A 26,083-nucleotide genomic window follows, 5' to 3' on the forward strand; every position below is an offset into this window, starting at 1 on the left:
GCAGCCATGATGAACAACCTGTCTTCTCGAACACACCATTACCTTGTGGGATCACCGATCACTGAAAATTGTCTTTCTCGTCAGCTGATAATGAAAGACATCGAACTTTGCGAATGTGAAGAGTATTAAATGCAATAATTTTCTGTTTTCGAGAAATATTGTCAATAAATCACACGTTATTACATCGAAACAACGTATTGAGTAGATCACATCAGCTTGACTGAATACTGTATACGATTCTAATAGGAATTTATGCATCCATTCATGTAATATTACGACCCACATATGTGATATTACATCAAAATTGCTGCACATCACTACTGACTACTGATGTGCAGCGATTACGATAAAATATCACAACAATCTCGGTATCATTCTAAAGGTTGTAATTGTACACCAAAAGATACATAATTTAATATTAGAATCATATAGGGTAACGGCTCCCTTTTTCATTTGAGCTTCTATTTCCATCTCATCCCTCCACCTCATAACTTTGAACATGAATAATATCTTACAACGTACCTGAACCAAACTGTGAATTGTTTTAAAATGATTATTTAAGCTATTGTCACACTCTCCCATTGGAAGATATGGTTTTAAATTCTTCGGTGATCGTTTTTTTTTTCATTCAAAACAAACTCACTTTTCAATTTAGGACACAAACCAAATGAGATGAAAACAAAGCGCAATCACGTGAACTAAGTGAAAAACTTTCATCTCATATTCTTGAAGACTTTTATGGCTTGTCGGGTAATTTTTGAGTTGCCAAGTTTTCTCATAATCTTACAAAAAAAATTATCATCAACAAATATTTTTTTGGTATCCGTGACATTAGTTTTATTATATTGTTGATATTTAACACATGGATCAATAAGTCCCGAGACTAAAGCAGAGATGGCGCTCGTAGTAAACCAGTAACCCCGTCTTTCTAGAGTACTAACCTTTGCTTGAAACGGGTCAAAATTTTAAGTCGATCCGACCAGAAACAGCTGAGTTATCGAGGTTGGAGTAAAGTCGTTTTGTAGTTTGTTTAAAAAAATGGAAAAAACGAGTTTCGTGTTTTGAATAAAAATTATTTTTTAAGGGGTAAAAACACCGTGCAAGCGAAACAATGGATTGAAAAATGTTATCCGGACTCTTGTCCATCAAAAGTAACGATTTGTCGGTGGTTCGCCGAGTTTAAACGTGGTCGTACCGACACAAATGACGCGGAACGCTCGGGTAGACCTGTGGAAGCCGTTACACCGGAAAATGTGAGTGAAGTGACAAAAATTATAATGAAAGATCGTAAAGTGAAAAATTGAGCATGAAAAAGGGTTTTTCCAAGTGGGTGCCGCGATTGCGATGGAACAAAAACAGCAACGCGTCACCCTGCCACAAGTCGATGAAAACAACGGCGAAATTGAACGAATTGGGGTTTGATCTGCTTCCCCACCCCCCATACTCACCAGATTTAGCCCCCAGTGACTACTGGCTCTTTGCTGATCTTAATAAAATGCTCCAGGGAAAAAGATTTGGCTCAAATGAGGAGGTCATCACTGAAACTGAAGCTAATTTTGAAGCGAAAGATAATTTTTTTTATAAACATGGTATTGAAAAATTGGAAAAACGTTGGAACCATTGTATCACCCTAAAAGGTTATTATGTTGATGAATAAAAAAAAAATTTTTGCAAAAAAAATGTTTCCATTCTTGGTCTCGGGACTTATTGATACTTGTGTTATATTTCAATAAAACTGTTTCGGCTTCGAATATTACCAGAAAGAGCATGTTCAATACTAACGAAATAACCATTGTGACAAATCTAGTTGCACTGGTTTCTTTCCGCTATACGTCACCATAACAGTGTTAAGTGTGTGTGTTTCATCGGCTGTGCACAGAGATGCCAGATATTTTCATAGAAAATATGTATCTGCACTATCTGCTTCCACTAATAAAATTAATTGGTTTAAAATTTTAATATAATTGTTTATCAGTGTTCATCATCAAATATTTGCACAAAAAATTTCCGTTTTAACATGTGATTTGTCCGTTGATTAATAAACTTTTAAATACGTACTGCAATCAATCACTAACAGATACTCAGAGAGAAAAGTCTAACTTTTTACTTCTCACTTTTCATGAACCTTTACAAATCTGTATTAAATTTAGAAAATCTTTAGATTGAAATCAGTATGTGAACCCAAAAATCTATACGATACAGATAAATCTGTATAAATGGCATCTCTTATTCTGCATTTTTTTTGAAGGGCTAATGCCTAAATAGTCACAGTTCTTTTTTCTTTGTTTTGTTCATATTAACTGCACTTTTAAATTTAAAACGAAAGGTAACGAAAACGATCCAAAAAATTTTAAACGTCGAAATGATTCCAAACTGTTTCTAAAACTATCGTGTGTTGTCTCATAGTTGGCATTAGCCCCTTTACAAGAAAAATTCTGACATTTTGAACCTGAGAGTGCAATAGTGCAATATTTTTTTTTGGCTGTCGCCATTACTGATTTATGGGACGAATAAAGGACCAACGATAGGATGAATATAAAACCTTTGAGATGAAATGAATAGCACAGTAGTGAACATATCAAAAATGTTTTGAGCTGATATTTTTAATATTATTTTAATTTCCAAGGAATGTGAATAAATTTCCAATGTGGAGCAAGGGAAAATAAGCAGAAATATGAAAAAATCGTAGTGATTTTAGTTGCTAAATCAGGTTTTTAAGGTAACGTTCTTACAAATGAGATAAAATAGGGAGCCCTTACTCTACAGTATTTAGTTAAGGTGATGCAATGTACTCAAAACGTTCACACTTCGAAAAACATTCTGTGATTTTTAATTTTATTAGGTGTACATAAATGGAGCGTCGCTATTCACGCAAATTTACGTGCAAGAACATTCAATATTGTGTCTAAAACTCCATGATATGAAATTCTTTGAAATAAAAACAAAAGTAATGATAGCGACCCGCTGTGACTTGAACCGAGAATTATCGGATCACAAAGTACGTCCGTGGATCGACTGAGCCACAGAAGCACAGTTAATCTTTTTTTGCTGTGTAGTCAATCTAGAAAAACTACACACCAAAAAATCTGAATTTTACAGGTGACTTAATCCCTCATACGATGTAATTCATAAAGACCTAATTTTTCAAATGACGGAAAATTTCATTTTTAATAACTTAATGTTAGATTAGCTTGAATTTTACTGGTTTCGACTGTAACTTGCATTCTGTTAGCAGGTGCGACTGTATGAATTTAAATGCACCTTTTACCAGCCCTGCAGTTGTGTGCTTCTGTGGCACAGTCGTTTAACAGACGTGCTTTGCAATCCAATGTTTCTCGGTTCAAGTCGCGGCGCTCGTTTTCAGTATTCATTTTTTTATTTAAATGAATTTCATGCTATGAAATATTAGACACATTATTAAATGTTCTTCAACGTAAATTGGCGTGAACTGCGACACTCCATTTATGTGCATCTAATAAGATGTAAAATCACAGGGTTTTTACGAAGTGTGTATATTAAATTAATATCAATAAGAGGAAGTGGCTTAACCGATTTTAACAAATTTAGGCTCGGTTTTATGTTACTGTTGGGGCATTGATCAACTTTGAAGGTCAAATGGCTATTACTTCTTGTTCCGAGGGTGTAATGGTATAAGTGACATAAATGACAAAACTCATCACCACTCAATTTTCTCCGATATCGATGAACCAATTACTTCAGAAACTGATCAATGATTAAGTTCAAATGTATTATTTCTGATGTATTTAGTTAATTCAAGACACATTTTTAAATGAATTATTATTTTCTAAACATCCGAAATCTCTAATACATTAAAGTAATATGACATTGAGATGCTACGGTGGTTATAATTGAAGGCAGTTACAATGGATTTAGTTATAAAATGTATGGGTTGTCACTTCAAATTCAAAGATTTTCTTGAATTTCAGAACAATATTGTTGCCAAAACGGAACCGTACTAAAAACAACCAAAATACTTTATTGGAGAGTACTTTATTCAATTACGGGAGCAAAGCAGGTGAATTTAAGAAGACGGCGTTGATGGTTCATAAAGAAGTTGAGCTATTTGGAACTAAAACTGGCAAGAAACCGGCGTTCATGATAAAGAACTCGTACTTTCTAGTTATTTTTCTGGTTACTCCACGAGAGATGCTTAGCATTTAAACCTCTACTAAGAAAAAAAATCTGTATCTAGCGCGTTTTTTTTTTTCAAATCTCATTCGATTTATTTACTCATCAACAAAAATTTTAAAATTAGATATATCTATCGTTTATTGACTAATAAAAAACTAACTAACTGAATGCGGGGCTGCCGAACTGTTTTAGGTATATATAAATCTAATGATTTAAAATTGGGTTTTAGTTGAAAAGAATATAAAAATTTTGATCAGACAGTACATGAATTTACATGTGATTCAATTCTACAAACGATACAATTCATAACTCAAACACAATATTCCATTCATACTGAATTTTACGAACTTCGAGTGTAATTTGCACTCGGGTACCGCTGTATGGATTTATATGTAGGGGAAAGTCTTATAAAGCGCCCCTGCTAGCCAAAATGCCCCCCCCCCCCTCCTTTCTTAAGCATTCAAGACTATTCTGAACCAAAGTTTTATCATTAACACTATCTTTTCCTAGGATCTTTCTGCTATGCAAGTTTGGTGGTTGTCGTTTGCAGGAAAGTATGAAAAAACTGAAAATTTCATTTGGCAGATTTTCGATGTAAGGTTTTGCTTCGACTAAATAAACGTTTTATCCGTTATTGACATACTGATTATCTCAAAACAGTCACTTTATGGACATTTCAGGAAGCATAATGCATCATTGTTGGGAGGGGTATAATGTCTCTTGTTATGTGTCATTCCACTCATTTGTTGTGAGATATATTATACGACTGCTGGGGCATTATGTCTAAGGCAAGCGAAAAAACTAGGAATGTGGTCGTTTTAGAAAATGCGTTTATATCAATTAATTCTCATCTTTTCTATTCGAGTCATTGAAAAATATGTTTCTTAAGCGTATTGCAATGAAATACTCACATTCTTGAGGATAATATATTAATACACTTACAAATATCTCAATGTTTTCTTAAGAGGGACATATTATAAGACTTTACCCTATAAATTATTCATCAAACAGGTATGTGCTTCTGTGGTCCAGTCGATTAACTGACGTGCTATTTGGACTAATGTCACTCGGTTCAAGCCGCGCGGTTGCTATCGATCTTTTGTTTTTTATTTCATTCGATTTTGAACCATGTAATTTTCAAATAAAACAATTTTACATGCTCTTGACTATAAATTTTATGTGCATCTTATAAGATGTAATATCACAAGATTTTTTCGAACTGTGAGGACATTGTCATTAATTGGATTTTGTGGTTTCCATCACAACCAGAGCATGAAAACTCATCTCAGGGTTTCGTTCATTGAATAGACGTGTTTAAAAGCTAATTACCAAAATTTAAACAGTATTTACATATGACAGTTTGCTCTGAATTTTCAATGAATAGAACTGTATCTTTCAATTAACGCTTAGTTTTGCGTTTAAATTATATTGAAACGTACATAATTGTAAAGTAACTTTATGTTTGATTTTCTGCTCCAAATAAAGATGTAAACTCACGAAATATGTTTATCTGTGTAAGCATGCCATCATGACGTTTATAATTTCCCCATCATTTTTTCCACAGAAAAGTGCAGGAATAGATTGCACTAAAATTCTATTCGTATATCGTACATGTTGTTCGATGGAATCGGTTTTGCGGGAGGAAAGTTTTTCCTTATTGATTCTTTATCAACATTAGGTGTACCAAATATACCGAAGGCTCTAGATGACTAAAAAAAGGATAGCGCTTTTCTCATATGCACTTGTAATGATGAATGTTCCCTTTTTCATATATCGAGATACTTCAATCCTCAGCTAGCTGATTTTTTTTAACATGAGATTTCTGTTAAGAGTTTGAATTGAAGGAATATTTTGAAAAAACACTCAATAGAGACGATTTGGGTCTATTCTGAAAATCGGCCACCCTGATTACGAATGAAAACTTGTCACCCTGGTTACGAATGAACATTTACAGCCGTTGCCTACACATTTGATAAACTCGTTTTCTGTCATTTTCACGCCACAACAAAATAAATCTCACAGCGACCTGGATAGTTCATTTCTCATATAAACATTTTTTGCGAATTGTGATTTTTTTCTATATACTACTTAGGGAACTGATTGGATAGTTAAAAAAATGGGGATGGAATATGTTATTAATTTATTTTCATTAATAATGGGCACTCAACCAGGATTATATCTGAATAATATTTTATCATTTACCATGGATTTTAGTAAGAATAATGCCTAATCTGTAGATATATGAACGTATCTGAACGTGAATTTGGGGACGGGTATAGCGTGATGGGTAAGTTGATGCCTTTCACGCAGCCCGCCTGGGTTCGATTCCCAGCCCCCGCACATTGGGTCGGAAAGCCTTTCTGGCCTGAAGAGGAGAATAACCTTAAGGTTAAAATCTCTGGAAAACTGCAAAACGGTTGTCTCAGTCTTATAATACAAACGAATGTTGTTTACTGTCCGACGTTTTGGCCTTTGATGTAGGCCTTTTTCAAGGAAAACTGGAAAATTTATTGTGTTACATTGACAAGAACATAGAGCGTTGAACAAATAATACAATGTAAAAACTTACTAAAGTCTATCGTTTATAGTCAAAATATGTCGATGTCTGACGCTACGTTGTCTGGTCAATTTTAGAACATGCTTTAAAATACTACGAGAAAATGGTCATTTACATAAATACTGAATCAAAAGTTATTTAAATACAATTCTTACTATTGACTGCATAACAAATATTTTGTTTGCATAAATCACGTACAGTGTCACAACTACTTAGTTTAACGACTATTCTGAAGCTTTCTTCATGGTGATCAAAAACAATAAGCTTATCAACGTTATTAAGTAACGTTATCGTTGAAAAACTCAGCAAAGTGCTGTGTAGAGTACGGTAGTATTGGTGTTAATCGGAGAGTTGTCATTTCTTATCGTATTTGATGGATTTGATAGAATGTAGAATACCAGCGTAAGTGGTGTTGAGGCCTTGTACATCGGACGATGATTAACTGTTTTGGTAGTATTGCCCATATGACACATTTCCAACAGAGGCAAAGCTGTAGATCGCAAAGATCGATCTATAATCTTTGTTTTCTCCAATGCAAAATTGTGTCCTTCATTGATGGTGTGATGAATGAGTGCTGTTTTTTCTTTTAGCCTTGATATTTCTTCATCTGCGTGTGGTGGTGGATTTTCAGTTAATTTTAAAAATTGATTGATGTTGGATCGATGACCACTGAGTCTGGTTTTCAGTTGATTGGTTGTCATTCCAATGTATGCATTTTCACAGTCATTACAGGGAATGCTATAGATGACGTTGGATTGTTTAAATGGATCAACAGGATCTTTAATCGGTCGGAGTAGAGATCGTGTTGTTTTAATCGGTCTATGGCTCAGTTTTATTGTTGGGAAGTCCGGTTTTAGTGTTTTTGTAATTTGTTTGCTGAGAATGGGTATGAATGGTATGGATCTATAGTGAATTTGTTGTTGCATATCGTTGGTTGGCATAGTGGTTATGTCGGTGATTTCAGTTTCTGTCTCCTGGGTTATATTGGTCTGAGCTTTAGCAACTAAATTTCAAGGTTGTGTGTTATTGTGAGGCTGCTTTGTGTGAAAATTGTTGATAAGCCTGTTTATGAGTGATGATGGATAATCATTTTGCTTCAGATGTTGGTATATGATATGTTTTTGTTGATCTGCTGATTTGTTTTTAGTTAAAGCGGTAACTCGTTTTATGAGATTTAAGGCTACATTAATTTTCATTGTCATTGGATGAAACGAGTGATAGTTCAACAATCTTCCAGATGCAATAGGTTTTGAATACCACTGTGTGCTTATGGTTTGATCTTTATTTCGTATTAGTAAAGTGTCCAGAAAGGGTAGCTTTTGTTCTGATTCTACTTCTACGGTAAATTGGATTTGTTCATTATATGAATATTGAATTTTTGTAATGAGTATTGGACTTGATCGTGAGGTAACGATAGAATTAAATCGTCAACATATTTGCGGAGCACCGGTATTTTAAACGGTACATTTTTAATTACTGTTTCGATGAGGGTTTCCATGACAATGTCAGCTAATATTGGTGATAGCGGACTACCCATGGCGGTTCCAAACGTCTGTAGATAAAATTTAGCGAGTATTTTTCCCGCGTAAATGTCACATTCAATGACTGACATACTGTAAAATGTCGCTCAAAAGCGCCGAAACACCGAAAAGTTTGCGAATCATATCATAAAAATGTAGGTATTTACTTGCTCTCGGGGGATCTACCAAATCTACATAACGTGCGGAACATTTGGCGCTGAAACAACCAACACCGGTTTCCGGATTAAATATGAAACATTTGAATTTCTGATGGGTTTGGAACGGGTTGACAGGGAATCAGCTTCCTTGCTGCGGTGCCGTGTCGGTAGGGGCCGGTTTGTGGAAAATCTAGCGTTTTCCCAGGCCGTTCACTCCGACCGTGCCATCGTTTGTTGGTGACATCGTCTCCGTTGTCGTTGTCTTTGTCACTGTCATTTGGTGTTTCACAGACACATCGCGGAACGAATGAATGGTGCAAGGTGAAAAATGTCATAAAATTTTAATTTTTCATGCACTTTTCTCGTGTTTCACGGAAAGTCGCGCACGGCAGTGGCGGGAAGCTGGCACAACTGTTATCATAAACATTGAATATTAATATGACAGTCGTTTCGTGGTGTCTTGGTTGGGCTTTACGATGGCTGTGTGTGTGTGTAGGTTGGTGTGAGCGAAAGATGGGGGCGTAAGCCATTGAACTTTAAACTTTGAAATTTTTATCAATTTTCCTTCCTTCGTCTCGTTTCAGAATGATGCCGCGCAACGACGCATCCCAACGTTATAATTAGGAGATTATCAACACATGTTTATATCTGTCATTGAGCGGCAAAGCCGAGTTACAACACAGTGAAACATCGAACCGGAGACCGAATCATGAAACCCCACGAAACCAACTGCCAGGAAGTTTCCGAACTGCTTCGGCTGTCACAGGTCCTCTATCCGTTGATCCTGTTAAGTGTGTATGTAGATTTTGTTGGCCAAGCCGAGGCCAGCGCTGCAGGCTCACCAGAAGCATCATCACAGATCGGGATCGGTTTCAATTCACGCCAGGAATTGATCAAAAAAGAAGGAATGTCATTACAGCACTTTGGTAAGTTCATATTGTCATTGAGTCGGTTTCAAAAGGATGCACGTTTCACACGTTTCTATTCTGCTTCAGCGGCTAAATATCAGCCCCATTAGGGTTCAAATCGATCAACCTATCCCCTAATGGTGCTCTGAAATATATGTTCAATTCCGATCACAGAAGTTCGGAAACCCTTCGACTAAAATCATCCATTCAATTAATAATCATTAGAAACAGACAACATAACTTCTGAATCGAATGACCTGTGAGCGTTCGCTTGGGGACGAAATTCAGTTGATGATATCTGAAATCCTTAAACATACCGGTGCGAACGACAATTCGTGCAGTGCGGAATCACCCCAACGGGAAGTCACTGGTGCTCATTTATCGCCGTAAATGCGTGCATCTGTCGGTAGACGGTCCAGTCGGTGTTTATTTGATTATCTCCTCGGTGATTAACTTTCCCGCATTAAACAATCAAATGAACACACGACAACGAGGCACATCACGGTCTCCAAATCAAATGGTGGGTGTGACCAAAGTGGAATGTGTTGCGTGTCACGTCAATATTTTCTCACGGGAGCTAGGGAATGAGACGGCTACTGTGACCAGGATATGTGGGTTGCGTGACATCGTTGTGCATTTATTGTCAACACGGTGGCGGTAAAGCATTTTTAATGACCTGATTTCTATCATTATTTATAGCATGGTTAGGGTTTCACTTTGCTTCGGATTGGCCCTGGACAATTTTTTTCATCTGTTCAATTTCTAATATATGATTCGGCGTATCAGCTTTTATGACAGTCTGGTCGTGAGTTTTATATCAAATTTGTCAGAATTGCAGTATATGATAGCATTTCTGCAATTCATGGGTTCATTGACAATTGAAATTTGTGGGTCTTACTTTGAAAATCGGAACTAGGTTCTTTTGCTTTGGATGTTGCCTTAAATAGGCTCCCGCACTGGTCTTTATCAGAAAAATTTAAACCAGCTCTCAACGTCTTAAAATCATTTTAAATGTTGATTGTTTGCTCTTAAAAATGATCAAGATTTAATTATTATAGGAGTTTCACTCAAGCCCCTAAGAGAGCTTCCAGACCTGAATGATTCGAATAACTTGAAACCAAAACTAAGCTTAGGTATTACATTCTCTAGGAGAACTTCAAATTACTGTACTTATTTTGATCTTAGTTCTTTCGGAACACAAACAGAGTGAAGTTCCTAAAGTGACTAACAAGGATGGCTTTTATCGTATCAAAGAACGCTCACTAGCAACTCTTCACACGATGGAATCAGTGCCATCAAAGAGAGACGGATATCATCGCAGCAACAAAAACCCGGCATGGCTTATTTAACATAGAATAGACACGAGTGCGAGAGGGACTTCAATACACTACTAAGGGATTCTTCAATACACTTTCCTATGAATCTCGAATCTTAAAAAGATTGAAAATGTTTTTCATCATAAACTAGCATCAGTTCGATTTCTCATCTCATCGAAGTCAGTCGATAAAACAAAACCGCTTACGTTCGGGACAGAAGAAACCAAGTACAGTATTGTGTAGTGAACAATAGAACGATCTCGAAATGAGTAAACCAAACGAACAAAAGGCACTGCCGGTACGAAAGAATACAATTATTGTTGACTTCAGACAGTACAAATTCGACCTTCGATACGAGAACTTGAAGGTTTGCTTAAGGAGCAAATGCATCTTGACATTAAACGTGTGCATTTACTTCAATGCAATAAGACAAACAATGTTGTTTACATCCAGTTTTATAAAGAGTTGGATGCAATTCAATTGCCAAAAGACAATAACAATGTGCACTATGTGGAGCAGGAAAACATTAAGTACGACATTCTAGTATATATGGAAGATAGTGCTATAGAAGTGCGTGTGCATGATCTTCCCTCAAGCGTCATCGATCCTTATATTCGCAAAACTATGTCCCAATACGGAGCGATTCTCTCAATCGAAAAAGAAAAGTAGAACAACTTTTTCTCCGGTATTCTAAATGGCGTACATTTGTTATGCATGCGCTTGAAGAGGCCTATACCTTCTTATGTGACTTTCGGTCAGGATACAAGATTCCCGTGCAAATCACTTGTGACCTATGACAATCAAATGGCCACATATCAATATTGCTAAAAAACTGTTCACTACGGTAAGCCATGTGATAAACTGGACAAGGAGACAACTACACCAAAGGGCAACGGTGCTTCCTTCACATCAACCTCAAGCAACCCCAGTACACCTGTGACAGCCACCAACTACAATAAAGCATCCCCTACAACAACAAAAAAACACCAGCTACAGTTAACAACTTACCCTCCAACAAACCAGCAACTGCAACCAATGTACAACAAGGCGCATCTACAGCAACTAGCAATGAACTCAAGACTGCGAACAGTAAGGAAAACGAAAAGAGGACGGAAATCAACCATACCACCGATGCGGCAATGGATGACGAGACGAGCCACGAACAATGTGCCCCCCAACCTCGCAGGAGGAAATGGAAGCTCCTCTCCCCCTAGAAAAAGGTGACGACGAGATCTAATACAAAAAAATTATTTAAAAAATCAGCCACGTAAAGCTTGTACGCAAAAAGGCTTCAATAAAAATATATTTTAAATAAAAAAAATAAACTAGCATAACCTTTTCAATTTATAAACAGTTTCGCAATTTTATAAACAATTCTTCATTTTTCTTTGCATTGTCGCTATAAATGACGATTTTAAATTTCGAACCTTGTTGCACTGGAATCACCGGGTTGGCGGTTCAATGCATAGGGCGCTGGTCTTACAAACCAGTTGTCGAATGTTCGAGCCCCGACCGGGAAGGATTCGTAGTGTCGGTTGAATTGTACCACCAACTATGCAATGGTTCTGCACACTCTGAATCGGTTGCGAATTCTGTTGAAACAGAAGGTCAAATTCCACTACAGGAATGTAATACCAAGGCTTTGCACTGGAATCGGAAGTCGGATCCAAACATGAGTTAATAGCAGTCTATGACACCGTAAAACCTTTCCGCTGAGTCTAAGTTTTTAAAAATCGACTTAGCCGTTTCTGTCAAAATGAAGTAAGATCCGGTTTTGAGTTTTTGACCACTATTTCCAGTACTTCCGGAACCGAAATTGTTCTACAGCAAACCCATCCGCGAGTGTTTATTTTGTTTTATTTTTTCGATAGTGTTGGGCCGCCTCGCGTTGTTTACATCAGTACGAGTAGGAGAAGCAGAATACTGGGGAGATCGTTGCTTAGAGATTAGATTTTCTTATTTAGAATCTTGTTATATTTCTCCTTACTAAAAACCGGGCAGGATTATACTCCGACGATTATTCGGGGAACGTTTGATCTATTTTTTTTCGGGTTGACAGCAAAGTTCGGAACGCGTGCGTTCAAGTTTATAACCGTGCAGATATTTTTTTGCATTAACATGCAGAATTTAGCTTAACTAGAATGGATGTCAATATAGTTCAGACTACGAGGAGGACCGATGTGGTATTTTTTTTAATGTGGAACACATTTTTGTTTTCTATATAGCGGTGCAAACTAGAAACTCAATAAAAATACACGTAGAAATGTGGTCAGGTTTTGAACAATTACAGCTCAGTCAATTTTGTATCAATTATTAATATTATGTCACCATTTGATTGGAAATATTTCTACGTATTGATTTGAATGTACATAGCCATGTATGTTTAATTGTACATCATTGAAATGTTGATGAATAGCTAGCAGTGTCCTATTTTGGCTGCAAAAAATCTCCGGCATACCGGATTTCCCTGCCATAGTCGACGGTTTTGAAGGAGTAAGCGATATATCAAAGGGAAAGCAGCGCTCTGATTGGTCAATCGATGCAAAAGCGAAGCTAATGGAAGCACACGAAGCTATAAATATAAGCAAAATTATAGCTAACGTTTCAGTCTTATGCGTAGCTTGCTAGAAGTAGGTTGTTGCTACACAGCAAGACAAAAAGTGCCATAAACGATTTGAAGCTTTTATTGGTATGCTCTGATCTTGTGTCATGCAAAATTGGATGAAATCCCATGTTATGTCGTTTCGCCTGAGAAAATGAAAACTACCCCATGGTAAATTTTGAGTGCATAAGACTAATTTCTAATTTATATAAGATGAACTCGATTGGTAATGAGAAATATTTTATCGCTTCAACCGAAATCGCAAAATGGTAGTAATGATAGAGAAACGCTATAAAAATAACTGCTTGCATACAAAACTTGAACACAAGCTTGGCGAAGAGAAGCTTAAATATCGATATCCGAATCGCAAGCACGTAAAAGGTGATTTTTTTGAGGTTAGGATTTTCATGCATTAGTATTTGCTCAGATTTTTTGAGGTTATGATTTTCATGCATTATTATTTGCTCAGTATGCTCTGACATTTCATCATGAATAGACTTACTAACGAGCAACGCTTGCAAATCAGTGAATGGGCCCTAGAAAAGTTGGCAGAAAATCCGCTTTTTTATCGACAAATTTTGTTCAGCGATGAGGCTCATTTCTGGTTGAATGGCTACGTAAATAAGCAAAATTGCCGCATTTGGAGTGAAGAGCAACCAGAAGCCGTTCAAGAACAGCCCATGCATCCCGAAAAATGCACTGTTTGGTGTGGTTTGTACGCTGGTGGAATCATTGGACCGTATTTTTTCAAAGATGCTGTTGGACGCAACGTTACAGTGAATGGCGATCGCTATCGTTCGATGCTAACAAACTTTTTGTTGCCAAAAATGGAAGAACTGAACTTGGTTGACATGTGGTTTCAACAAGATGGCGCTACATGCCACACAGCTCGCGATTCTATGGCCATTTTGAGGGAAAACTTCGGAGAACAATTCATCTCAAGAAATGGACCGGTAAGTTGGCCACCAAGATCATGCGATTTGACGCCTTTAGACTATTTTTTGTGGGTCTACGTCAAGTCTAAAGTCTACAGAAATAAGCCAGTAACTATTCCAGCTTTGGAAGACAACATTTCCGAAGAAATTCGGGCTATTCCGGCCGAAATGCTCGAAAAAGTTGCCCAAAATTGGACTTTCCGAATGGACCACCTAAGACGCAGCCGCGGTCAACATTCAAATGAAATTATCTTCAAAAAGTAAATGTCATGTACCAATCTAACGTTTAAAATAAAGAACCGATGAGATTTTGCAAATTTTATGCGTTTTATTGTTTAAAAAAGTTCTCAAGCTCTTAAAAAATCACCCTGTACAAACATTTACAGGGTCCGGCACTCGAAGTGTAACCAATTAACACTCCTAATACCAGGCCTAAAAAAGTTACGCGAAGCACCAAGCCTCAAAAAAAGTTGGAACGGTAACTTTGAGCTATCATAGCTCAATTGTTACTTGACCAATTTCGATAAATTTTTCACCCTCGAATTTTGTGAAGTTTGTAGATTATTATAGGTATATCATTATTGACGATCTTTTAGGAAAAACTAATGAAAATCAGATTTTTTCCGTTCCAAGTTTTTTTTCAAGCTCAAAACGTGCCCTATCTGCATTCATGCGGCACCTGCATCGCGAATTGGATATTGAAAACTTTAACTTTACCCAGTCATAACTTTGTTGTTAGTCAACTGATCTTCAAAATATGTTCACCATTGGAAAGGTAATACTTCCAGAATTAAAATGAACTGAAAAAAAACTAAAAATAGGGTTGTCTACCCAAAGTTATGATGAACATTGTAAATAGATGACCTAAGAAAAGATGAGACGTTTTACAATGATCGTAAATATCTCGAACTTCAAAGCGATGACCTATATATTTTTATACATCATTCGATTGCTAGTGATACCAGCTACAATTTTCGTTCAACTACCATTCCTGCACAATCAAAAGAAAACATTAAACAATCGATGAATTTATAAATATATATGAATTTTTCATTTTTTTTCACATGTTTGTGTATAACTCAAAAATTAAAGCGATGACATGTACATTTTTTTTACTCAGAATATTGAAATCATTACCAGAATCAATGTATTGATGACCAAAATTATATAACCGTTCAAAGAATTTCAAGAAATTTGGTACAAATACAGAGAATTTCTATTATTGGGAAAATTTTGACAAACAACATGAAATCAAAACTTTTCAATTTTATGACATATATTTTTTTATTATTTTAGTTGGAAATTTATTATAAACAAAATTTACAAAAAAAAACTGAAACTTGGATTTCATTGAAAAATTTAAAAATTTTTGTAAATAACCTAAAACTCTAAAAATAGTTATATTTTTGTATTGGACAAACGATCTAAACAATTTTTATGCACAACCCAAACGCAATTGATAACTACTAAAATTCTGATTTTGTTGTAGGTTTGCCGTAGAATCTAAAAAATAGGTGAAAGATCGGAAGTTTTAAATTTTCCGAGTTAAATTGCATTGCACAGTGGTCCGGATCCACAATTTAAGGAGACAAAAACATTTGTGGCTTAACCTTATACTTTAGAGCTGTCTTCAAAACAAATGATCAGTGAAGATAAGCCATATGTCGATGTACATGGTATTAGGGTGGCTCTTATTATTAAGGTGATCTAAAACTTATTTTCCGGATGTATTGAGATAGAGGACTGCATTCTTCGGCAAAATTGTAGATAAACTTATATCGAGCAGCTTTGCTGAGGACACCATAGTAGTATCTGCAACGGTTTTAGTGTTACAGCTATTTTTAAAGAGAAACTTAGAATGTTCCTCAAAAAATCAGATTTTTTGCTCTAGCTTTTATATTTTTCTCTTTTCGAATAGGTATCTTTGAACATCTTTTAGAGTTTGTTAAAACCAATTTTTTAATGGCTGGCGTATTCAGGTAGCGTTTTCTGAACCGAAGTTATGAGCAAAACTAGTTCAAAAACAGGTTATTTTGAAACTGCTATATCTAGCATTGAGCAAACGAAAAAAATCCGTTTCTTGTATTTGACAGAAAATATTTTCGAGCATGTTTGTAAAATAAGGCGGAGGAGATATTTTTTAAACATTTTTTAAATTATTTTTATACATTGGGTTTTTTCATTGAAAAATATTCGCATTCTTCGGGGAATGCAGAATGGTGTCGCTTTTGTAAAATCTCTAAGGCCTCTCGGTGGTTGGAGGTTTTATCAACTGCATTTTGGCACCTGCAGATCGTTCAGCGTCCTTTCGGGGATGCTGGACGATTTATTTCTTTATGTTGTGTGCTGTTTTCCCACCTCACCCAATTCCCAATTCCCTTCCATGTTCCTTTTATCCTTCCCTTCCCATCAGGAAGTAGATTAGAAGCTACGGCAAAGCACAAATCTCCAAATAACTAGGGGAATATGCCACTTGAGCCAATTAGTTCTGATAACATAGGTGTAGGGTTTCATTCAGTAAAAAGCATTCAAACGAAGAGGTTGTTTTTCGAGACGAAGACAACTTTAAGCTGCAAATAGATTGGTTGGTTGTTGCTAATCGCAAAGGCTGCTCAAAGCCAATATTCGGGGCGATTCCAGTTTCATATGTACCTGAAATAGTGGAACTCACTTCACTGAGAAAGATAGCCTAAACGATTTGAGAACTGTTTCATTTTGTAGGTTACACTAGTTCATGCACTAGCTTTCATGTTTTTCAAAAATCAAACAAACTGTTTGAAGAAAACATTTTTTATATGAGAATAAAAGAGATATAAGAAAGGCATCATTACACAACTAGGTGGATAAAATCAAGTTTTGCTTAATTTCGTGTGATTTTTTGTGCTAAATTCCGAATTCTACTTTTTCTGAATTGTATACTAATAGAAAATTCAAAAATTTTTCGAACTCTATACATTCCGAAATAATTCTAAGTTTGTGATATTTAAATTTTAATATTCTATCTATTATAATTGATATTGTTTAGGATAGCGGAAAATTTAATATACATGTTTTTGTTCTTAATTGTTTGTAAAACAAAAATCAAGCAATAATTTTTTTAAAATTGTAGTTGGTTTCTTTTGCCATGGGTTAGTATATGAAATTCATATAATTTTACGTTCTATTTTTTATTGTACAGCCATTGAAATAATTTAAAATTTTCGTGTTGTCACAAAATTTATTTTATTAATAGAAACAAATTCTACGTCTCTTTGAAACAGATGAAATCAAAACGGATTCCAATATTTTCACTTTGATTTGCAGAAACGTTGGAACGCAATATATATCAGAAATTTTGAAATTTCCGATCTGCTACCGATTTTTTGAGATTTTACGGAAAACCTAAAACAAAAAAAAACCTAATTTGAGTAGTTATCAATTCCATTTGGGTTGTGCATAAAAATTGTCCAATACAAAAACATAATTATTTTTAGAGTTTAGGTATATTTACCAAAATTTTTAAGATTTTCAGTGAAATCCAAGTTTTAGTTTTTTTGTAAAATTTGTTCATAATGAATTTCCAACTAAAATAATAAAAAAATATATGTTATAAAATTTCAAAATTTTTGATTTGTTTTTTTTTGGCAAAATTTTTCCAATAAAAGAAATTCTCTGTATTTGTACCAAATTTCTTGAGATTCTTTGAACGGATATATAATTTTGATCATCAGTACATTGTTTCTGGTAATGATTCCAATATTTTGAATCAAAAAAATGTACATGTCATCGCTTTAATTTTTGAGTTATATACAAACATGTGAAAAAAATGAAAAATTCATATATATTTATAAATTCATCGATTGTTTAATGTTTTCTTTTGATTGTGCAGGAATGGTAGTTGAGCGAAAATTGTAGCTGGTATCACTAGCAATCGAATGATGTATAAAAATATATAGGTCACCGCTTTGAATTTCGAGATATTTACGATCATTGTAAAAAGTCTCATCTTTTCTTAGGTCATCTATCTACAGTTTTCATTATAACTTTGGGTAGACAACCCTATTTTTAGTTTTTTTCAGTGCATTTTATTTCTGGAAGTATTACCTTTCCAATGGTGAACAAATTTTGAAGATCGGTTGACTAGCAACAAAGTTATGACTCGGTAAAGTTGAAGTATTCAATATTTTCTATGCGACGTTTAAGCCAAAGGAACGAAAATTGGGAAGCAGATAGGGCATATTGGGCGTGTGAAAAAAACTTGGAACGGGAAAAATCAAATTTTCATTGGTTTTCCTTTACCAATCGTCTGCTACAAAGTTTTGGAATCAATCTACGAACTTCACAAAATTCGAGGGTGTATAATTTATTGATATTCGTTGAAAAACAGCTGAGCTATAACAGCTCAAAGTTACCGTTCCAACTTTTTTTGAGGCTTGGTATTTGGAGTGTTAAAAAGGCCATAAATTCAGTTTGGAAAATTACTTCTACTTAATTCAAAGTACAAAATGTGTAAAAATAATACAAAATTCAGAATCAATTCACTTTTGCTCGATATGACCACCTTTTGCCTTGACTTGATGACTTGAGAGAGCGAAGGAGTTGCTTCGTTTGGCCGAAAGCGGTCAATTTCCGAACATTGTATTTTCTGACGAGAAAATTTTTCCAATTGAGCTATTCGTAAACTCTCAAAACGATAGGGTTTACTTGACCGACCGTTCATACGAGAATTTGAGTCATCGATTGGCCACCAGGAGGCAGCATCCGCAACAGATAATGGTTTGGGCCGCTGTAACCGCAGATGGGAGCTCTCCAATCGTTTTCATCGAGCCTGGCGTCAAGGTAAATGCGACATATTATCGGGAAAGTATTCTGGAGGTTGCTTTGAAGCCGTGGGCAGACAAACATTTCGGTGGCAGACCATGGACGTTTCAGCAGGACTCGGCATCGTCTCACAAAGCTCGAGTGAACCAAGAATGGCTGAAAAACAACGTTCCGAACTTCATCACGTCCACACAATGGCTCTCGAATTCTCCAGATGCGAATCCAATGGATTATTCTCTTTGGGCCATTTTGGAGAGCAAAGTCCGTACCAAAAGATACACTAGTCTCGAGGCGCTGAAAAAAGTTATTGTCCGCGAGTGGGCCTAAATACCTGCAAGTCACATTCGGCCAAACGAAGCAACTCCTTCGCTCTCTCAAGTCATCAAGTCAAGGCAAAAGGTGGTCATATCGAGCAAAAGTGAATTGATTCTGAATTTTGTATTATTTTTACACATTTTGTACTTTGAATTAAGTAAAAGTAATTTTCCAAACTGAATATATGGCCTTTTTAATTGGTTACACTTCGAGTGCCGGACCCTGTAATTGTATACATTTGAGCTATAAATGTAATTTCGTCGGCTACGAAACAAATGCAAATCACGATAAATAGAGTCTATATTCTGGGTTCGCGTGTTCGGTGTTGATTCCTAATAAGAATCAATCTAAGCAGACTCTTGTGCATTTGCGGATTCAAAGATGTGACGATTAATTGAAAATGTCAATCATTGGAAATTTTGGTTGCCTAGTTCCACATCAACGGCTCGAACAACCCCATGGGGCTGATCCTGGTAGTTTTTTGGTTAGAGAGTAGACATTACTTCGTATCGCGCAAGGTGTTGTTGTTCGGTGATTATTATTATTTAAAAGATATTTTTATTCAGGCCTATTTGCGTACAAGCTTTACGTGGTCGATTGAGCCGATTTTTTAAATAATTTTTTTTTGAGTTGGATCTCGTTATCACCCTTTTTCTAGGGGGAGAGGAGCTTCCATTTCCCTCCTGCGAGGATTGAGGGGCAGTTCGTTCGTGGTTCGTCTCGTCATCCATTGCCGCATAGGTGGTATTGTTGTTGATTTCGTTGCTTGTTGCTGGAGATGCGCTTTGTTGTACATTGTTTGCAGTTGCTGGTTGGTTAGATGGTAAGTTGTTAACTGCAGCTGGTGTACTTCGTTCTATAGGGGATACGTTGGATGGTTTCGTTGAAGAGGATGCTTCACTGTTGTTGGTGACTGTCATAGGTGTACTTGGGTTGCTTAGGGTTGATGTGAAGAAAGCACCGTTGTCCTTTGGTGTGGTTGTCTTCTTGTCTAGTTTATCACATGGCTTACCGTAATAAACAGCTTTTTGGTAGTATTGACATGTGGCCATCTGATTATCATAGGTAACAAGTGATTTGCACGGGAATCTTGTATCCTGACCGAAAGTCACATAAGAAGGTATAGGCCTCTTCAAGCGCATGCATAACAAATGTACGCCATTTAGAATACCGGGGAAAAAGTTGTTCCACTTTTCTTTTTCGATAGAGAGAATCGCTCCGTATTGGGACATAGTTTTGCGAATATATATATATATATATATATATATATATATATATATATATATATATATATATATATATATATATATATATATATATATATATATATATATATATATATATATATATATAAGTAAAAAGTAATATATATATATATATATATATATATATATATATATATATATATATATATATATATATATATATATATATATATATATATATATATATATAAAGTATATATATATATATATCGATGACGCTTGAGGGAAGATCACACTTCTATAACACTATCTTCCATATCTACTGGATTGTTGAACTTAATGTTTTCGTGCTCCACATAGTGCACATTGTTATTGTCTTTTGCGAATTGAATTGCATCCAACTCTTTATAAAACTGGATGTAAACAACATTATTCGTCTTATTGCATTGGAGTAAATGCACACGTTTAATGTCAAGATGCATTTGCTCTTTAAGAAAACCTTCAAGTTCTCGTATTGAAGGTCGAATTTTGCACTGCTTGAAGTCAACAATAATTGTATTCTTTCTTGTCGGCGGTAGCTTTTGTTAGTTTGGTTCACTCATTTCGAGGTCGTTCTATTGTTCACCACACAATACTGTACTTGTTTTTTTTCTGTCCCGAACGTAAGCGGTTTTGTTATATCGACTGACTTGGATGAGATGTAAAAGCGGTTGTTCGGTGATGATCGAATGATGTCTTACCAGCATTACGGCTGTCTATTGCAAAAAAAAAAAAAACTTAACACAATGAATTAAATATATGAATAGATTGCGAACCTCCCGACAACCGGTTAATACAAAACGCGATAAAATTGCAACGTATTCCCTATAGCCGGCTATCCAGAGTAATAAACACATGATAATATTATAATTAATAAGTAGATCATATTATCTGCCAAGTTAAATCCTGATCATTTCTTCGCCCCACTAACACCATTCTTTTCCTGTGGCACTTGTGGTGATGCAGAGAATTCCTCGATCACTAGTAGCAACAATTGTTGAACTAACATTCCTTCCCTTCCCATATTGACCTGCATGGGCGTTATTGATCAGTTCATGTTATAAGTCAGTTTAGGTTGCACGTTGAGCATGATCTACGACTCCCCAAGTATCATGCATTTGGTTCAATATGCAATTTCAACTGATTTCTGATCAATCACGGGGAACTCACGGGCGGTCCACTAAGCTAAACTAAGCTAAGCTACTATTTCCAGTACTTCCGGAAGCGGGAACTGGAGAGCGGTATAACTGAAATCGGTTCGTATGGCCAGCATCTAACATAACTTGTAAATTGAAATATTTTTGAGCCATTATTGCTCTAAATGGCGGGTCGCAATTTCACACTCACTTTACCCTGTATTTCCGGAACCGAAAGTTGGATCGGGATAGAATTCAACACCAACTTATAAAAAAACAATACCTTTCGTTTGAATCTAAGTTTCTTCTGCCATGATTTTCGAATGGTACATGACACTCGGCCTTCCGGGCCTCGACTGAGAGTCAACCTCCTCTTACTTATACCTAGACTATACAGGGTCCGGCACTCGAAGTGTAACCAATTAAAAAGGCCATAAATTCAGTTTGGAAAATTACTTTTACTTAATTCAAAGTACAAAATGTGTAAAAATAATACAAAATTCAGAATCAATTCACTTTTGCTCGATATGACCACCTTTTGCCTTGACTTGATGACTTGAGAGAGCGAAGGAGTTGCTTCGTTTGGCCGAATGTGACTTGCAGGTATTTAGGCCCACTCGCGGACAATAACTTTTTTCAGCGCCTCGAGACTAGTGTATCTTTTAGTACGGACTTTGCTCTCCAAAATGGCCCAAAGAGAATAATCCATTGGATTCGCATCTGGAGAATTCGAGAGCCATTGTGTGGACGTGATGAAGTTCGGAACGTTGTTTTTCAGCCATTCTTGGTTCACTCGAGCTTTGTGAGACGGTGCCGAGTCCTGCTGAAACGTCCATGGTCTGCCACCGAAATGTTTGTCTGCCCACGGCTTCAAAGCAACCTCCAGAATACTTTCCCGATAATATGTCGCATTTACCTTGACGCCAGGCTCGATGAAAACGATTGGAGAGCGCCCATCTGCGGTTACAGCGGCCCAAACCATTATCTGTTGCGGATGCTGCCTCCTGGTGGCCAATCGATGACTCAAATTCTCGTATGAACGGTCGGTCAAGTAAACCCTATCGTTTTGAGAGTTTACGAATTGCTCAATTGGAAAAATTTTCTCGTCAGAAAATACAATGTTCGGAAATTGACCGCTTTCGGCCAAACGAAGCAACTCCTTCGCTCTCTCAAGTCAAGATTTTTTTTTCGCGTTCACTTTTGGCAAAATGCTTTCTTGCGCTTGTAAACAATACAACTCCGAACTGTCATTTAGCAAATTTCTAGAGAGCTGATGCCCGTGCGTCAGCTGCGCGAGCGGTCTGAAGTTGGTTACACTTCGAGTGCCGGACCCTGTATTTAAGTGATTTTGCATTTCTATATAGAAAGGCAATAGAATTGCTCGAGAAACCGACTTTCAAAGAAAAATGTCTGTGTGTGTATGTGCGTGTATCTTTCAACAAATTTTTCCACCGCTCAAGTTTTTCTAAGATGTCTGAACGGGTTTCATCAATTTTAGGGCCGTTTTGATACTACTATGTGTTCATTAAACAGGTTTGGAGTTCAAATGACTGTCACTTACAATTCCGGTGATATAATGGTATAAGTGATGTAAACGTTAAAACTCATTACCGCTCAACTTTCTCGGATATGGATCAACTGATATCAATACTTTTAGACTATGGCTGTGAGTCGATTTCGAAGATCATATGGCTGGTACGTTATGTTTCGGAGAATCGTCAAATTATTTTTTCTATCCGCATAATAATTTCATATCACGTTCAAATGTATTATTGCTAATACACTTTGTTTGAGAAATGTTGCCGAACATGTGATATAAAGACTGAAACAAGCTTTTGTGAACTATTCAAATTAATCTGAATAAATTTGTGTCAAAAAAATCAAATTAGTGTCAGAAATTATAATAAATATCCGATAATAATAAAAATCCAAAAAATATTTTATTGAAACTATGTCGATGAAAGAGAAAGGCATTGTCATACCACTAGGAGGATTAATAATAGATGTATATCTCTCTCTCTTTTTACGATGCTCGTTTATAATTTTACTACTAAGTAAATCAGATTTATAACGGAATTTTTTTACGAATTATGAGTACCAGATGCGCGATTTTTTTTAATGGAAATGCATGTTCATTAATGTAACAGGGTCAAAATACTTCATTCAATAAGTAGTTGCCTTCGAAAACTATGCATTTTTCTATCCTTTTACCAATTCATGACGTTGAAAGAAGCGTTAATCTTTTGAGGCGATGATTTTTATAGCTTTCACTGTGAGTGCGGAGGTGATACTGTTAAGTAGCTGTCTTATGTCTTGTGGAGAATTCATTTTATGTGCGTTTCGTATTTTAACTTTTTCCTTGATTTGTAGTAGATCGTAATAAACTTACGACTCCACCAAATGCATAGTTTTTTTTGTGATCTGGCATTTCATTTTGTAAATGATTGGTTAGAGTCGATACATGATTTTTTGCTCTTGGGATTTCCAAAATCAAACTTTTTCTCATTTGCCGTCACGGTCCCATGATGAAAATTGCTTTATCCTGAAAATGCAAAATTTTCTCATGACGTGTAGACGATCTTAAACGGTTTGGCGACTAACGTTTATCGTTCCTGCCCTTTTTTTCAAGTTTTAGTATTGTCCTCGTTTTACAGTCTTAGAAATTCGGTATCTTTAATATTTTCTTAAGTTGACATGAGCTTTCTTTGTCTTTTACACTGAAATCTTTCCTTTTATGCTAACATTCACAAGTTGCCAGCAATAGAGCATGCTCCCCGTAATTTTCAATAAGAATTCGATGGAAATCAGCAGAGCTTTTCTCAAAATAAAGTAAAAAATGTTCTTTACTTGACCAGAATTAGTATTGATCTCATATTCCCTATTTTTGGTAAGATTCTTTAGAAGAAAATTGCATGTCAACGACGGACCAAAAACACGAACGAGAGTGCCCATCGGAAGCGTGTTGGGCCAGATGAATGGGGAATTTGGTGGACGTTTTGGTGTTGTGAAATGTGAACCCACTTGAACAAAAACTAGAGAACAGAGAGTCCGATGATGGACGGAAGGTTGCTCGAGTGCTCCGAACCGCTTCCATACATTTCTTCAAGGAATAACTTGAAAATCATCCCGATAACCACTTAATAGGTGGTGTCGAAATTGGCGCGTATACAAATTGCACTCAAAATTACACAGAAAGAAATTATGAATTTTACAGGTGACATAATTCTACAAACGATACAATTTATAACTACTTAACGTGTCAAATGACACAATATTCCATTCGTACAGAATTTTACAGGATCCGAGTGTTATTGGCAATTGTCGCTGTTTGGATTTATATGTTTCATTTATTCATCATGCAGATATGTGGTTCTGTGGCTCAGTCAATTAATGGACGTGCTTTATGATCTAATGTTTCTCGGTTCAAGTCGCGCTGTTGCTAACGGTCTTTTGTTTTTTATATCATTCGTTTTCAAGCCATGTAATTCGCAAATCACAAAATTTCACATTTTCTTGAATTTAAATTTGTGTGAAATACGACGCTCCATTTATGTGCATCTTATAAGATGTAAAATCACAAGATTTTTTCGATTTGGTAGACGAATTACATTTTAAATCGTACTCAGAGGTAGCAGCATCCTCACAGATTTCAATGAAACTCGCAGTACTTACTTCATGACTTACTTTCTGTTTTTTAAAAATGATCTAGACTGTCTTTTGAAAAGAGCCAAACTTTTTTCCACCAATTTTTTTCAATTGGTTCTAGTAGAAAACTGAAAAATCTTTCCAAAAAGTATTGTATTAGTGGTTTTTACAAAATAAGTCAAGTTTTCGAATAAAAACATGAACAAAAAAAAATCCTAATCGACTCCTACACTGAAAAAAATCGATTTCAAAAATTCAAAAATTTGCGATTTGCAAAAAAAAACATTTTTAATTTGGATGAAATTTTGTTATAAGATAGGTACCTCAGTCAAAAATTCAAATTAGGTGCTTTTAAGGGAAAAATGTTTGAAAAAAACTTTTCCTAACTTTCTAACTCAATCAAATGTTCTACAGAAGCTGACAATAATCCGCTTCCTGGCCGTCCAAAACCACACGTGGAATTTTTGGTAGCTTCAAAGTACGGAACAAGAATTCTGAGCGTATTCCAGTGGAAGGCATGTTTCTAAATATGCTTACGCTTAGCCGCAACACCTTTCGACAATGGTTTAGTTGCGTTGTTGCAAAATTGTGTTTTTCCGTTCAATTTTAGATGTAATATTGAAAATACAATTTCATTGAATGCTACTTTTTACTTTAGATATGGAATATTTATTGTTTTTCCCAAAATCAAAAATATTCCATATATCGTTAACCTTATACCGTTTTCGTTTATTGATCAGAGCAGCCCGAAAGCTGACCCAGAGTCGCCCGAACAACGTTTGATATGTTTGTTTT

The 26,083-nt window shown here is 35.8% G+C and overlaps 1 protein-coding gene across 3 annotated transcripts in view; it reads left to right on the forward strand.

The window, feature by feature from the left end:
* LOC131433071 (hemicentin-2-like) overlaps window positions 1-26,083 on the forward strand; it is a 124,173-nt gene that overhangs the window by 59,035 nt on the left and 39,055 nt on the right. For all 3 annotated transcript variants that reach the window (XM_058599828.1, XM_058599827.1, XM_058599829.1), the window contains exon 2: window positions 8,972-9,313. In XM_058599828.1, the coding sequence (XP_058455811.1) occupies window positions 9,097-9,313 (217 nt within the window). In that variant the 5' untranslated portion in view covers window positions 8,972-9,096. The remainder of the gene's footprint in view (window positions 1-8,971; window positions 9,314-26,083) is intronic.

Source organism: Malaya genurostris, chromosome 2 (assembly GCF_030247185.1).
Source record: "Malaya genurostris strain Urasoe2022 chromosome 2, Malgen_1.1, whole genome shotgun sequence".
Taxonomy (NCBI): Eukaryota; Metazoa; Arthropoda; class Insecta; order Diptera; family Culicidae; genus Malaya; species Malaya genurostris.